Source organism: Coturnix japonica, chromosome 2 (genome assembly GCF_001577835.2).
Source record: "Coturnix japonica isolate 7356 chromosome 2, Coturnix japonica 2.1, whole genome shotgun sequence".
Taxonomy (NCBI): domain Eukaryota; kingdom Metazoa; phylum Chordata; class Aves; order Galliformes; family Phasianidae; genus Coturnix; species Coturnix japonica.
The window spans coordinates 71,780,980-71,796,763 of record NC_029517.1 but is presented as its reverse complement, the minus strand read 5'-3'; the positions used below and the strand labels follow the sequence as shown (position 1 = coordinate 71,796,763).

Here is a 15,784-nt window from a genome sequence, read left to right as displayed (position 1 = left end):
TTCTCTGATCACAGTAAGTGCTTTAGGAAGACAACAAAATCTGCACTGATCATCTTCATGGTGTCATCTGTTCTTTAAGAAAAGGTCTGGAGGTCTGCAGGCATATTTATTCTGGGTGTCACAGAGGGTAAGGTTACAGCGCTGCTCTCTTGGTGTGACTGACAGCTCACACCAACACAAGATACTCACAACATTTATGTCAGGTAACTAAAGAAATTAAAAATGTATGACTCTATGAATTACACAGCATATATTAGTTAAATATATGACCCAATTTTTTAGTATGTTCTATGCTCAACTTGCACGTCTTCCCTTACATTACTAAAAATATACTTTAATATGCAAAAATAAAGTCTCAGATTTGAAAATGCCCTACAAACACATGGAAAAGACTGTAAAAGGAGTCAACAACCGTAGGTTGGGAAAACCACTACTGCAACATATATCTGCTATTTCAAAGAGAAGTTAAGTTAAGCCTATTCGATCCAGTAAAGGAAAAAAAGATCTGAAAATGACAAGAAAAAAAATAATACATCTAAACATCAGCCTGGAGATATTGAGGGTAAAACGGCTTACCTGAGACAGTACCCCATACCACTCTGTACTTCTAAACAGATTCATTTTGTTCAGTGAATTACTGGTTTATCATAAAGACAATCTAACCCAATATTGTACCCAGCCTTACAAATATGAGCACTTTACTCCAGTTTAAGTGGCATCGAATTCCAGCACATGTCCTGTATTTGAAACAGACAAGCCTAAAATACTTCTGGGTTCTCTAAACAATTCTTTGTAGCCAGAGAGAATACATTATGCTCCATCCACTCTGTACTCTTTCAACTAACTCTAAATTTAGCAGAAACCAAACCTACACGCACAAACAAAAATAAACCCAAAACTCTTTCACACCACTCCTTATGCAGATAAAACTTGCACTCAGCTTGAGATTAGCTGAAAAGACCTGAAGGAGGGGGCCTCAACGTGCCAGTCTGCCACAGCTATTTCACCCACGGCCCAGCAGGTGGCAATCAAGAATTATGGCACAAGAGACTCATCTCACACAAGAAGGATCATAGCCTGCTTCTCTCAACATTTTGTAGAGAGAAAACAAAACCAAAGTTGATCCAAGTCTAGAACACAAAGATCAGTCCTTCCCTAGACGGCTCCAAAACCCAAGAATTTTCTCAAAAATACTATTAATGCTATCAAAGAGAACATACCCTTGTTACATATTGCACATACTAGCAAGATCATCGCTGTAAAACAGTGTGTTGGCAAGACAGAAACAGAGGCAAGGTAAAGAATGTTTTATAAAGAATATATATGAATATGTGAAGACAGCTTGGACTAAAAATTTCAAAGGGTGACAAAACTATCTACCTCTACAAAAACAACTCTACATCTTTAAAGTGTCCATTCTATTGCTACAATATTTCACAAACTATATTTTTATGGTAACTGCTATAAAAACATAATTCTGCCCACTGCATTTTAATTTGACTTATCAAAAAAAAAAAGAACACGTGTAAGGCATATAAATATCTTTCCATGCTTTATGACTCTATCAGGAACTACAAAAATTAATGGTATTTTGTATGTGTGTTTGAATTTCATGGCTTTCTTAGAGCTTCAAAAGAACCTTATAAAGCTGTCCACATGGTTTCTTCAGATGACAGATAGCATTGCATGTTATTTAAAACCCAGTAAAGGCAGAAGTATCTGCAGGAGATAAATAAATACCAACTTGCTCCCTGCAGGAATAGAGACAGCCGTCTGGAATGCTTGTTGGACTCCATCTCTTGAGGTCCCTTCCAACCTCTGCAATTCTGTGCAATTTACCTCTTGTAGAATTTATGGGATCCCCTAAAAAACGTTTGGCTACCACTTTCTCCAAACAGTTTGAAACAAATTTCCCCAAAACAATGTGAAGAGAGACAGGACCTAGGAGTGAAGCACTGCAAGCAGCTCAAGACCAGTTAAGAATTAGCCACTTAAAATAATTAGAGATAAAATCCCACACGTTTCAGAAGTATATGGCTAACCTAAAATCAATATTCTCTGAAAAGAGAGGTTTGGGAATAAATGCCATATTGATGAGAATGAGGGAACTATCAAGTGTCAATGGTTTGACCAAACTGTGCAATAGGTAAGTTAAAAAATAGTTCAGTTTACTTGGCAGAAAACATATGAAGAGTCACGAAGACCAAGTCTTGCCTATTGTGAGGTAAACAATTATTACATCATAACTGTAGGAAAGGGTAAGGGCACATTAGGTGCTTGGTTGCTTCCATTTCTTGCTGGTAACCAGGTAAGGCTTGCTAAATGTTAAACTACCTTATTATGTGAATTCAAATTGTCAGTTACAGCTCATGAAAAGGGAGAATTTAAAAAGATCAGCAGGACTTAGGTTAACAGCAGTACCTATGAACAACTAAGGAAGGAATGATTACTATATTGGACAGTTAAGTCATGCTGTTTCCAGTTTGAATAATTTCTCAGTGATACATCACTCTTCCATCCCCTACATGCCTCAAACAATCAAGACTTGAACCAACCTTCATATCTGCAAAAACCTGAAGCTGCATGTCCTGCCACTCAAATGGAGATTCAATTTATTCTCCACAAGTAGAAACAAGTGCAAATAATTGCTTCCTTTAAATCAAAGACACAGATTTAAACATTATTTCATATCATTGCTGTAGATGATCATCAATATACTCCAGACAAATCTACTCATAAACCTTTTCCCCTAAACAAATAACATAATGCAAAAGTTTTAATACTGCAATTCCTTGTTGTACCAGGTCTCTTTCTGTATTGCTCTGCAGGAAGAACTGCAGTCATCAAACACAGTTAAGTCATCCTTCCAAACAGAAAGGGAATTTAAAACAAAAAACAAAGCAAAAAAAAAAAAAAAATTACAGGACAACAGTGTGATCCCAAGATGTTATCTACAAAATAGAAGTGACTGGATTTTAGGCAAATGCACGCTCAAAATGCTAAAAATGAATATTTTTATGAGAAAACAAGATGGGGCAATGACTATATACTAAAAACTGACAGTCACTTTCTGCACTAGAACTGCTGTCTAATGCCTAATCTAGCATCCCTGACGGTCATGATCAACCTTCAGTTCCACTCCTCATTCCCAGTTCTCTAAATTCAAACATGTGGGGTTTTTCTCCTTGCCACATGTGAAGCCAGTAGCTAAAGCACTATGAACATAGGACATTTCTCTTTGGCTATCTTTAGTGTGGCAGAAACTCAATAGTTTACTAAGAATAGTTGAAGAAATTCTGCTAAGATTTGGCAGATAATCAGTCTCGTATTTGTACTGTTGAGATGGCACATGCAATTAATGATACACTTTTCTTTATGCCCAAAATTCTGTACAAATAAGTTTCCACAACCTTGCATCTTGAGTATTATCTTTAGGGGAATTCTCTTAACATCAAGAGAACTCATTTCTTTAAAACAAGATCCTCCAAAATATGACACAATTTATTATGAGATGCATCTATAAAAAACTATTTTTAGTAGAGATTTGTCATATTTTGAATGTAGATGTATTTATATAAATAGTGCCCTTTTTGACAATTTTAATAGCTTTATATATTTACCTACACTTCAGAAATGTATATATATTCAAAAAGCTCATGCTTGTAAACAAACATTCAGGCAAGTGGTAGGAAACTCTCCTTGCATGAACTTCCACACATCGTCTACTTGAATTAGAAGGCGTACTGATTTTACCATCCAAGAGCAGAGCACTGTTTCCCAAGCTTTCAAATTAGTGATAAAAGCAATGATTTCTCTGGCAAGAATGACCTGCACTTGCAGGGACTATGCAGAAGCAGAAGCGTAGCACAATAGTATTTTCAGTTTACTATTGAGCTCCAGGTGTGGACCACAGCGTGAATCACTAAGTTGAAAGACAGAAATTCAATTTTGTTTCCTTTCAACGAGAATATCTGCATAAACAATTTCTCATTCACCATTCAATAGAATACCTATCCCCAATTTATTGCAAAAAATATATATATATCTGTGGTAACAAATTTTCTAATTACACATATACCTGCAATAATTTCAACTGCCACATCTAAAAGGGAAATATGTACATGTTCAAGATATTTTAAAGTAAATAAATGTTTACCCCCAAAGCTGGCAATCTTTGTGTGCAACTGACAGCAACCTTCAGTTTCCAGTCTGTTTCTCCATCAAGCTGGTCAGTTCGAATGAAACATGAACCTTGAAATTAGAAAGATGAACTTGAAATTAGAAAAACATAACTAGTTTTTAGATTTCAAAAATTCAGTTTGAGTTATAAATAAAAATAAAATAATTAGAGTGAATGTAAAGCAAATTTACAAACATTTAAAATAAATGTACACATAAAATAGCATACACTTTGGAATGTCTGACTGCTGATAAAATGCTTTCTGTCATGAAAATAGAACATTTTTTTCCTGATAGAATTAACAATTGCTGTTTTGTGAAAATAGGGGAAAAAATCCTGTTTCACAGATTTCTTAATATTTTCTAAACAAGTTTTCAGATACAACCAGAAAGAGATAACATTTCACTGAATAAAGTTGAAAAAGGTTTAATCTTTTTCCCTTTGGATTTTTCTCACTTGTGCAATTCCAAAATAAGAGAAAAACAAAACAGCATTTGCCATTTTTGTCTCGTTGCTGTTTTGACACTTAACAAGCTTCTATTACTTATGTTCTCCTAGCTTCACTGAAACCTTTCCCCTCTAATAAACTCGTCATACAGATAACATTCAAAGAACAATCCAGGCTCCTACATATTCTACTTAAAAGAATTAATTTAAAGCTACTTCTAGTTGTCAAAGCCTCAAAATTAAAGAAACCAGTCACTACATGTACAGTAGTTAAAACATGATGGAAGCTCAAGGTACAAACTAATAGATACTGAAGAGAATTGGTATGCTCTACAGACAGAAGACTAGTGCTCAAGAAACTGAAAAGCAGTAACATGATTTCCCCCACCACGATAGGCTCTGGATAACTAGTCTGGTGTTATCACCAAATATGGAGTATTACATATGTTATTGATGTAAGGCTCAAGATAAGACTAAATAGGATTTAAAATTCAATGGTATTCTTTATGGATTTTGTTTTAAAGTAAAATATTGTATTTATACTCTTCAAAATACTTCAGTGACATATACTGCATCATTACTAAAGGTGAGATATCTAGCAGCACCTAGATATTCCAGAGTCTCAGTGAATATTTTATCCATGGCACTGATCATTCTACTTTCTGTCATACTTTCCCTGTACAAGACATTTCATAGTTCTCCTTACCCCTTCTGTCAATGGTTGTTCTCTTCCATCAATTTCATTTAGAATTAATACTACAGATCAATGCAGTTCAAGACCAGAGTGGCTCCTGTGAATGGTTGACTGCACATATATTCATTTAATAGAGCTCACACTATGACATGTATTGGCCAGTCACATTTCCTCTCCACTTCAGCAGTTAATTCCATCAATAACTTATCTTGTAGGCTGTTTCCGTTTTATCCAGAAAAAGGGATTGCTTTCTGCTAAGTCAGCTTTCAATACTGATCACAACAGCAAAATTGAAACAATACAATCTTCTTTTCCACTTCTAATAATTCATCGGTTGTATGTAATTAGAATTACGAGATTTTAAACTTCACTTAACTAAGTTATAAATGCAGGAGACTAAACTCACAATTAAACAGTGTATAAAAACAACTCCCATCTCCCACAGAACCCACAAACCTCTAACAACTCAAATATTTCCCACTGCATGGAAGTTGTGCACTTCATATATTTTAGACAGCAGTAACTATGACTTCAAAAACCAGTATCAATGACATCTGGAAAAAAAAGAACAACTATTCCAACTAAACCATTCCCAAATGCTTACATCTATGTCCAACTTGCTAGTTTTATGTTTTTGTTACTCTTTTTCATGCTTTTATAAACAACAACAACAACAAAAACCCTACATTTTGTTAATTATACACGTTAACCATATATTTATTATGCAGCCCAAGACAATTCCTCTTCACTCAATATGACCCAGGCAAGCTAAAAGGACATCCATGCACGCCCAATCACAAACATTACGTATATGTTCTTAAAGTCTTTTTGATTCATGTACACTTTGACAGAATGTTTTATGTCAGTGTTAATCTATTGCATTTACAACACAAATATGACTTGCAAGGAAAGAACGTCTACATAAACATTATAAATTGCAAATCCCTGTTTTATTCAATATTAACTACTGAAGCAGGAAATTATTTTCCAGTATGTAGAGATGTTTATCATATTCATACAAATTTTTAAGTTATTTACTGCTTAAAGGAGTAGACATGAATTTAAATGTTTACCAATCGATGCATACCTATGGGAAAATGAAATTCCACACTGAACACAGGGCACCTCAAACACACGATATCTCTAAGAGGATGACAAAGGCTGTGCATAAGGGAAAATTGAGAAGTTGAAGTATTTTATTTACACAGTGGGAGTGCTCAGATGGTCATTTCCCATGAACAGTAATCACCAAATATTAGCAGACTTATTTTTGTCTTTACAGTGAAAAATTTGGAGCAATCTGAATTAGAATAAGGTTAAATTTAAAGGAATTACACAAGGTTTGAACGATTTAATCATTTCTTTGAAGTCCAAATGTCATTAAAGTACAATTAAATAATTTTACAACTACCTAGTATTCATTTAGCATAACCAGCTGACGACAGGCATAAAACAGATAATAGCATGACCATGAAAGACACTGCCCAAGTAGCATTAAACTGATTTTTAAGACTACTTCAGTTGAAACTGGTGAAACTTGTACAAGACTTTTTTCTTAAGATTCTAAGAATATTATCACAATCTACAATGAAGCCTGTGAAACAAGAAGCCAACAACTTCAACTTTTCCTTTAAAATAATCACATAACTTGTGACCACAATAAATGGACGTGTGAGGGCTTGGGAGTCTTGGCAGACTAGACATGAACCAGCAGGGTGTGCCTGCAGCCCAGAAGGCTGGTGCTGAATCAAGAAGAGTGCCCAAAAGAGCAAGGGAGGTTGTCTTCCCCCTCTACTCTGCCTTCATGAGGCCCCACCTGGAGTACTGCATCCAGGCACACAAAGATGATGAGTTGGAGCACTTCTATGAAGACAGGCTGAGGGAGCTGGGATTGTTTAGAATAGAGAATCATGAAGGTTGTAAAAAACCTCTAAGTTCACCTATTCCAACTATTCGCCTACCACCAGTATTGCCCACTAAACCATATCCCCAGGTAACACACATCTACCCTTTCTTTACACACAACCAGGGATGGTGACTCCATCACTTCTCTGGACAACCTGATCCAATGCCTAACCACTCCTTCTGAGAAGTTCTAAATATTGAATCTGAACCTCCCCTAGTGCAACTTAGTCCTATATTTAGTCCTAACACAGTAGTTACCTGGGAAAAGAGAATGACCTTCACCTCACCACAACCACCTTTAAAGTCCCCCAAGCCTCCTCTTCTCCAGACTAAACAATGCCAGTTCCCTCCTCCACTTCTCATAAGACTTGTGTTCCAGATCCTTCAACAGCTTTGTTGCCCTTCTCTGAATACACTCCAGGGCCTTAATGTTTTCTTTGCAGTGAGAGGCCCAAAACTGAACATAGTACTTAAAATGTGGCCACACCAGTACTGAGGGACGATCACCTCCCTGCTCCTGCTGGCTATACTATTTCTGATTCAAGCTAGGATGCCACAGACCTTCTTGGTCACCTGGACTCACTGCTGGCTTATGCTCAGCCAAGCACTGAGTAACACCCCAGGTCCTTCTCCACACAGTTTTCCAGCCACTCTGCCCCAAGCCTGTAACATCGCATGGGATCATTATGATCAAACTGCAGGACCAAACGCTTGGTCTTGTTGATCTTTATCTCTGGCTTTAGCCCAGAAAACCTCTGCAGGGCCTTCTTATCCTCAGGCAGATCCACACCTCTTCCCAACTTGGTGTCATCTGCAACCTTAATGAAGGTGTATTCAATATCCTAGATAAGTCTGACAAGCCTGTAGCTCCTCATATCATAGAATCAGCAAGGCTGAAAAAGACCTCTAGTTCAACCTACCTACTACATCCACCTACCAATATTTCCCCACTAAACCATGTCCAACATGCTAAACATTTCTTGAACACATCCAGGAATGGTGACTCAACCATTCCATCAAGTGACCACTTGTTCTGAGAAAAAATTGTAATATTCAGCTTGAACCTCCCCTGGTTCATCTTGAAGTCATTCCCTCTCCTCCTATTGCTAATTACACTGGAGAAGAGGCTGACACCCACCTTGCTATAACTTCCTTTCAAATAGTTGTAGAGAGCCATAATGTCTCCTATGAGCTTCCTCTTCTCCAGACTAAACAATACCAGTTTCCTCAGCTGCTCCTCATAGGATTTGTGCTCCAAACTCCTCATCGGCTTTGCTGCGCTTTAATGAACGTGCTCCAGGGCTTCAATGCCTTTCTTGTAGTGATGGTTCCACAAGTGAACACAGTACTCAAGGTACTCCAGATATTAAACGGGACTTGATGCAATTTTTTCCACATGAAAGAATTCACTTACACATTTCTGTTTCATACAGACTTCCATGTCAGACACCATTTAGCCAGACTATTCCCCTGCTGCCATCTGTTGCAAAGCCACAAAACGTAATGGAATGGGGGCACCCCTACCTTCATACCACCAACATCCACCTCCAATGTAGTGGGCCAAAATAATAAAATAGGAGGTATTACTTTCAGAACAGCCTTTCTATTTTGAAGCAGAGATAAAAAAGCTCACTGTCATGGTTTTCTGTAGATATTCCATATCAAGCATCATACTGGGAACTGACAGAGTTGGGATGGCTGCTGGGGAGCTGCAATTTCCAGCAGCTTTTGTTAAGCCCACGTGGTTTCTGAGAGGGAAGTAGGTGACATAAACATGATGCCTTACTTCTGGTCAATACCATTGGCAGCATAGTTACAAAGGCATCTCTCTCTCTCATTTGTTTGATTCATTACCCCCTGGTTCCTTTTATAAAGTATTATCTCACATTTCTTTACAATTTCTAGTAAATTAGGTTCTCTTTATCTCAATTGAGCTGTAATCCTTCCTTTTCACTTGTTTGCTGGCTTCCCGCAGGGGAACGGTTGGCAGATGGAGACCCCCGTCACAGGACAAAAGACTCTCAACCAGTGACAGTCATCCATGAACATGACAGCTTGAGGCCTTGGTGTATCTTCCTATCACTTGCCAAAAAAAGGCCCTGTGCTAAATTTAGAATAAGCAGGGAGAATCTTACTTAAGTCATCACTGGATTTAAGGTCTTATTCAGCATATATGTGTGGGACACATATAAAACAAGTATTTCTGTGAATGTCTGATACTTAAACGTGCACCAATAACATGGTTATTCATTTGTGCACTTGCGTGCTTCTAGAAAAAGTGTGAAGAAAAGGTCTCAAAATGAAGACAGGTTGACTCTGGAGTGCTTGAAAATATTTAGCCTTAAGAGAAGCCTACAGATGACAAAGGAAGAACAGGAAGGAAAGCTTTCTGAGAGCACACTTGATCCCAATATTGATGTCACTGACGAATATATTAAAGAGCACTCACTCCCTGAGGGACACGACTCCTGTCCATCCAGACACTGAACCATTAACTGTTGCTCTCTGGGTAAGAATTTGCAATCAGTTTCTCATCAATTTAACAGTCCAGCCATCAAACAATGACTTTCCAACACGAAGAGAAGGATGTTGTGGGGGACCGTGTCAAAGGCTTTCCTGAAGTCCAAGTAGATGACATCAATGGCTCTTCTCTTTCCCCCTGACGCAGTAACACCATCGTAGAAAGCCACTACGCTGGTCAGGCAAAACTTGATCTTGGTGAAGCCATGCTGGTTTTCCTGTTTCACCTCTCTCTCTCCCACATGCCTTAGCGCGGCTTCCAGGAGGATCTCTTCCATGGTATTCCCCAGTGCAGAACTGAGGTTTGAGAGGTCATTAGCTCCCTAGTTCATCCTCCCTACCCTTGTTAAAAATAGGTGCAATGCTGCCTTTTTTCCAGACACAGGACTTTGTATGACTGACATGACTTTTCAAATGTCATTGTGAGTGCCTCAGCAACTACATCAGCCTCTTCCCTTAAGACTCCGGGATGCATCTCATTGGGTCCCAGAGACTTAAGAGTGTTCAGGATCCTCAGGTGGTCACAAACATGAACTTCACTTACAGTGGGAAGACCACTGCCCCTCAGCCCCTACCTTCCAACCCCTCTTCCTTAGGGATGTGTGAAGAGCAGTTGCCAGTGAAGACTAAGGCAAAAAAGTTGTTGAGTACCTCAGCCTTCTGCTTATTCTTTGTTACCAGCCTGCCTGTACTGCTCACTGGGCTTGAGGGGTGTGCTCTCCTGGGCTTTCCTTTTCTGGTTCTTGATCTGTAGAAGCATCTCTTTTTCTCTTTACAAGAGAAAAGTATGGTTCCATTTGGGCCTTGGCCTTCCTGAACTACACAACCAAGCAGAAGCCCTATACATCACACAAGATACCTGTCCCTGTTTCCACTGCCTGTGCATTTTATTCCTGCTCTGTACTTCAACTATTCAGTCCCAAGTTTGTTTCCAGAGAGCCTTAGCAGTAGAGCCCACACACTATTTGTTACCAATGCCAGTATATATAGTAAAGAATAGTGTACAGGAAGACAGCAACAACACAGAACAGAAGTTTTGGAAACTTTATTTAAATTTATCTTGGAGAACACTGAAGTTAATTAAGCAGGCTTAAAAAAAAATTGCCAGTAAGGACTGAAGGGTGGTTATGGGTTGAATTAAAATAGAGTATGAGACATTTAATTGTTTTACTGTGCTAAAGATGCTTCAGAGGGAAACAACTATATTTTACTTGTACACTGTAGATATGCAGGTGTGTTATTTTATTATTCTGCATTCCACTACAAATTTATAACCAAAAGCATGTGTAGAATATGTTCACTTAAATTAGTCTCCAATTGTATTAAATTACATTTACTTTCTCTAACGCGTAACTAATAGAAATTCATGTCAGTTATCCACAAAGACGACATTAAGCCACCATCATAGGTCTGGGCTCTTTTCAACAATCAAATCTAAATAAATGAAATTACGTCTGTCTTCTCTCTGAAGATCTGTATCCAATTAATTTTTTACAAATGAGAACAACAGCTACTACTAATGCCTTTCAAGCCTCAGCAAAACTGAATTATTAAATCTGTCTGCCTATATCCTATTACAGCCTACTTATGAATACTTGATTTTATTTTGTATAATTGACAACAGTTGTCAGGAAAGGAAGGCTTTAATGGCAATCAAATTAAGATCAACTCGTCTAAGTGTCACAGCGAAGAGTGTGCATGAAGTGCTGAATAAATTAATTGATGGGTCACTGTGAAATAGGGCATGTAGAACTGTAGTGTCATAAACCATTATATATTGTCTAGCAATAATACACCCTTTCCAGCTTGAAGACGAAAGCAGTGAAAGCAATAGGTTATTAGAAAATAATCGAGAAAATATTGACTTTGCGTACCTAACAAGATCACTTACGAACAACTTAATTTTTAAGTAATTTATATTACTTAAGTGACTATGTGCATGAAAATTTTAAAGTGATGACAAGATGAGTAGCAGCACCAGGATAACATGTTAGATGACAGTTTCATTTACCACTATTGCAGAAAGCTTTCCGTTACACTGCCTACTAAGGAACTCTAAAAATAAAAAATAAAGAAAATCAACACACCACAATGGCTGAACCATCTTAAACATTTCAGTTATAACACCATCAGCTAGGATTCAAATAACAAATTGTATTTAAAGAAGTGTGATGAGATTAGTTTAAAAGCATTAATTTCTCTTAATACCATTAAAACAACTGTGTGTACTTGAGTTATTTGATCTGAATTAAGAAACTGATGAAGCAATTGATTAATTGGAATTCAAGCCATCAGTCACTGGATCCATCAACAGATTCATTTACATTCTAAACAATCAGCTGATGGTCTTATAGGATGCCATGTATTAATATGCAGTCAATATGATACCATCAAACTCATCAGAGTTCCTCACTGACAAGCACACAAATGCTTTTAATCCAAGCTTTATCCACTGCCTTTTTATTTTTCATTGCTGTATTGATTCAGTGTTATTTAGGAATTTTTACTTTTATTAAAAAACATTACAGAATTATCTTACTTATAGCAAACACTATTCTGAGGCAGAAAAGAAAAAATCATCCACATTTATGTTCACATTCTCAAATTTTAACATAATGATTTACATAAAGGAGGTTTACGAGTAGATATTCAAAACATTAATTCACCCTTCATATTTAATCAGTTTTGAAGCACCACTTTGCTCCATTATTTTTCTGATGTAGACTATGAATCTTTTTCTATAGAATCTCACTGATAATCTATTCAAATATTTTCCTGAAATTTACATATTTCTATCTTATAAGAAAATTATATGTAATACATATATATATATATATATATATATATATATATGCACACACACAGTAATGATAAGTTTAAAACTCTGCCATACTTAATACTCTGGTTACCTTAGAACTCTAACCGTAATTTTGCTTCACTTCCCAGATGAAAGAAAAACAAAGGAGGCCTGAATGCCACTTTATAATAGTATGGAAGTCAGTTACTTGGCAGATATCAGCTCTACTGACAGATTTCATAAAAATAACAGGAATATTTATCACTGACATCACTCTGTTTCCACACCTGCTTCGTTTGCTATTACAGCTATTTTCGACATTTAGAACTGAAATAACCTATGGGGATTTACCCCACGAATGATCCAAGCACATAAACTGACTAAAACACAGAAACTGTCAATATTTTCATCGTTGCTCATCCATTTTTTAAGCAATTTTGCTAGTGCCAACAACATACTAGATCTAGTCAGATGTAAATACACATGTTAGCATTAGAATTGCTTCTTAACAAACAACAGCTGTCACATCTTCACTCAGAAAAATTAAAGATAAAAATATTTTCCAAGCTGAGTAATTTTAACATAGTAGGAAAAAAAAAACAACCTACCAGGTGGTATCCTACTTTAGCATAGCAAGATAATTTCACCAAAATAACAGATTACTTTAACACAATGTACACTATGCATTTGGATAAATCAAAGGAACTGAACTGTTTGCAATCAAAGAGGTTACGGCTGTTTTGAAAAACAAAGTGCCTAAACTGCAAATGATTTTAAGGTATCACTACAAGAGGAAAATCACACAATGTGGATACTGTTCCACAAGTGCAATTCCATTAAGTATTATCCATGTTAGATATTTTTCCTTGAATCATTACTACAGTCTATGAACTGGGTTCAGCTGGCTTTTTTTTTTTTCACGTTCCTTAACACACAATGCTCATTAGGGGCCCACAGGAAAACATTCTAGTTTACTCCCAGGAAACTGGTTCTCATTTTAAAATGTATTGTGAAAACTATTCTAAGTGCAAGTTTGCTTCAGTATTCAACACAATCCTTCTTCAAATCTGCGGTCAGACTTGCACTAGGTATTTTATATAGGACAATTCTCAAATTGCTGCCTGCTGTAACAAAAATTAAATTAGGATATTTCAAGTAGCTTTTATTTTCTTGATTTGTCTACTCATATTTGAGCTAATCAGGTAGTTTCCTAATCCTAGTGCAAAGCACACCTTAACACTGATATCACAAGTAAACATTCAAAGCATATTTTAAGAGCACTGAATAAACCAGGCTCCCTACTCTGAGCTCTGACTAGACAGCAATACTCTATAATATACACTATAATAAAGCACTATATAAATATCTTCTGAATACAGATACTGCAAAATTATATAAATGTCTACACACCTTTAAAGCACAGTACTTGTAGATTATGTAAGGGACACTTTTCCTCTAGATAAAAGCAAAGCTCATAAGCAAACCAATGTGAAGAAAAGTCCATAGCCATATACACCAGAATCCATTGGAAGTGCCCTTAGTCTCCCAGATTTTAGAAGCAGAAAAAGTAATCAACTTCAGAGACACACCAGTTACTAAGTAAATTCTTAATATATCACAACATTTGAACACAGAAAACAATCCAAAGAAGCTAATAAATTCAAATTACAGCAGGCATTAAAAATTCAGCAGATGAAAGCACATTATCCATTACCAAACAGGAGCCTAAAGGGAAGCAACAGACCACCCACAAAGACTGGACTTTGATACAGGAAAAAGCAGAGGAATTGATCTTTATTTTTCCCCATTCCCTTTTGTTGACAGAGAAACGTTTGTAAAGCTAGAAGGCCACCTGCAATCAGAACTGTAACTGAAGCAGTTAAATACAAACTAAATTTCATTTACTCTCCATACATACCAAAAGCAATGACTGTGGAAACACAGGCCTTGGCATTTGTATGGAGAAGCCAGCATTTTCTCAACTGCCTACTCTATACAAGGCAGACTGACCCACATCAGTGTATCTACTACTGAAGAGAGATGCAAAACAAGTTAGTTCAAGTCTACACATGCTTCTATTTCAGATACAGATATCCCCCACCTCAAGCCACAAGCAGAAGTTAGAATAAGATCACAAACCCAAGCTATGTTTTCATTATGAATACATTAAGATGGATTTGAAGATCATCTCCAAAATTAGGAAACAACTTTAAAACCACTGCAAGGTCATACCTCATTAGACCTGATAAGCAGCGCTTATGCATGAATCATTTGTGTCATCAGCAAACTTGATTAGGGTGCACTCAATCCCAACATCTATGCCACTGATACAGATCACAGAATGGCCTCTAGGTTGAAAAGGACCACAACGATCATCTAGATTCAACCCTCCTGCTATGCACAGGGTTGCCAGCCACTAGACCAGGCTGCCTAGAGCCACATCCAGCCTGGTTGCAAGACAGGCCTCCCCTGTGGGACACCTCTCATTACCATTCTCCACCTGGACCACAACCCTCTGGCTTCAAATTTCTAAGCAATTCCTTATCCAACACATTGCACACCTTTCAATTCCCCTCTCTCCAATTTAGAAACAAGGACGTGGTGGGGGATTGTGTCAAAGGCCTTGCAGAAGTCCATAGAGATGACATCCATTGCCTTCCCTTTGTCCACCAATGCTGTCACTCTATCACAGAAGGCCACCAGATTGCTCAGGCATGACATTCCTTGGTGAAGCCATGGTGGCTGTCTCAGATCATCTACTATTCCCTCAAGTGCCTTAGCATGTCTCCAGGAGTATCTGTTCCATCAGCTTCCCAGGTACGGAGGCGAGTCTTAATGGTAGGTACTCCAGTTCCTCCTTCCTCCCTTTCTTATAAATGGGAGTGACGTTTCCCTTTTTTCATTCACCGGGGACTTGGTCTGACTAGCATGACTTTTCAAGTATGATGGAGTACAGCTCAGCAACCACATCGGCATCTACCTTAGCACCTTAGGATGCATGTCATTGGGTCCCATAGACTTATACACATTCAGTCTTATTAGGCAGCCTGAGACTTCCTCTGCCCTTACAGTGGGAGGGGGATTTGCTCCCCCCAGTTCCCACCTAGAGGGATTTAGATATGTGATGAATATGAGAATCCTGGTTGTCAGTGAAGACTGAGACAAAGAACACACTGAGTACCTCAGCCTTCTCCATATCTGTTGTAGCCAGTTCTCCTTTTTCACTTATCAGAGGGGATAT

General features: G+C 37.5%; 1 protein-coding gene across 5 annotated transcripts in view; it reads right to left on the bottom strand.

Annotated features, from left to right (window-relative positions):
- ATP9B (ATPase phospholipid transporting 9B (putative)) overlaps nucleotides 1–15,784 on the bottom strand; it is a 152,317-nt gene that overhangs the window by 87,352 nt on the left and 49,181 nt on the right. For all 5 annotated transcript variants that reach the window (XR_001553320.1, XM_015854785.2, XM_015854784.1 and 2 more), the window contains one exon: nucleotides 4,157–4,251. Coding sequence is in view for 4 of the 5 variants with exons in the window: in XM_015854785.2 (XP_015710271.1) it covers nucleotides 4,157–4,251 (95 nt within the window). In the remaining variant the exon portion in view is untranslated. The remainder of the gene's footprint in view (nucleotides 1–4,156; nucleotides 4,252–15,784) is intronic.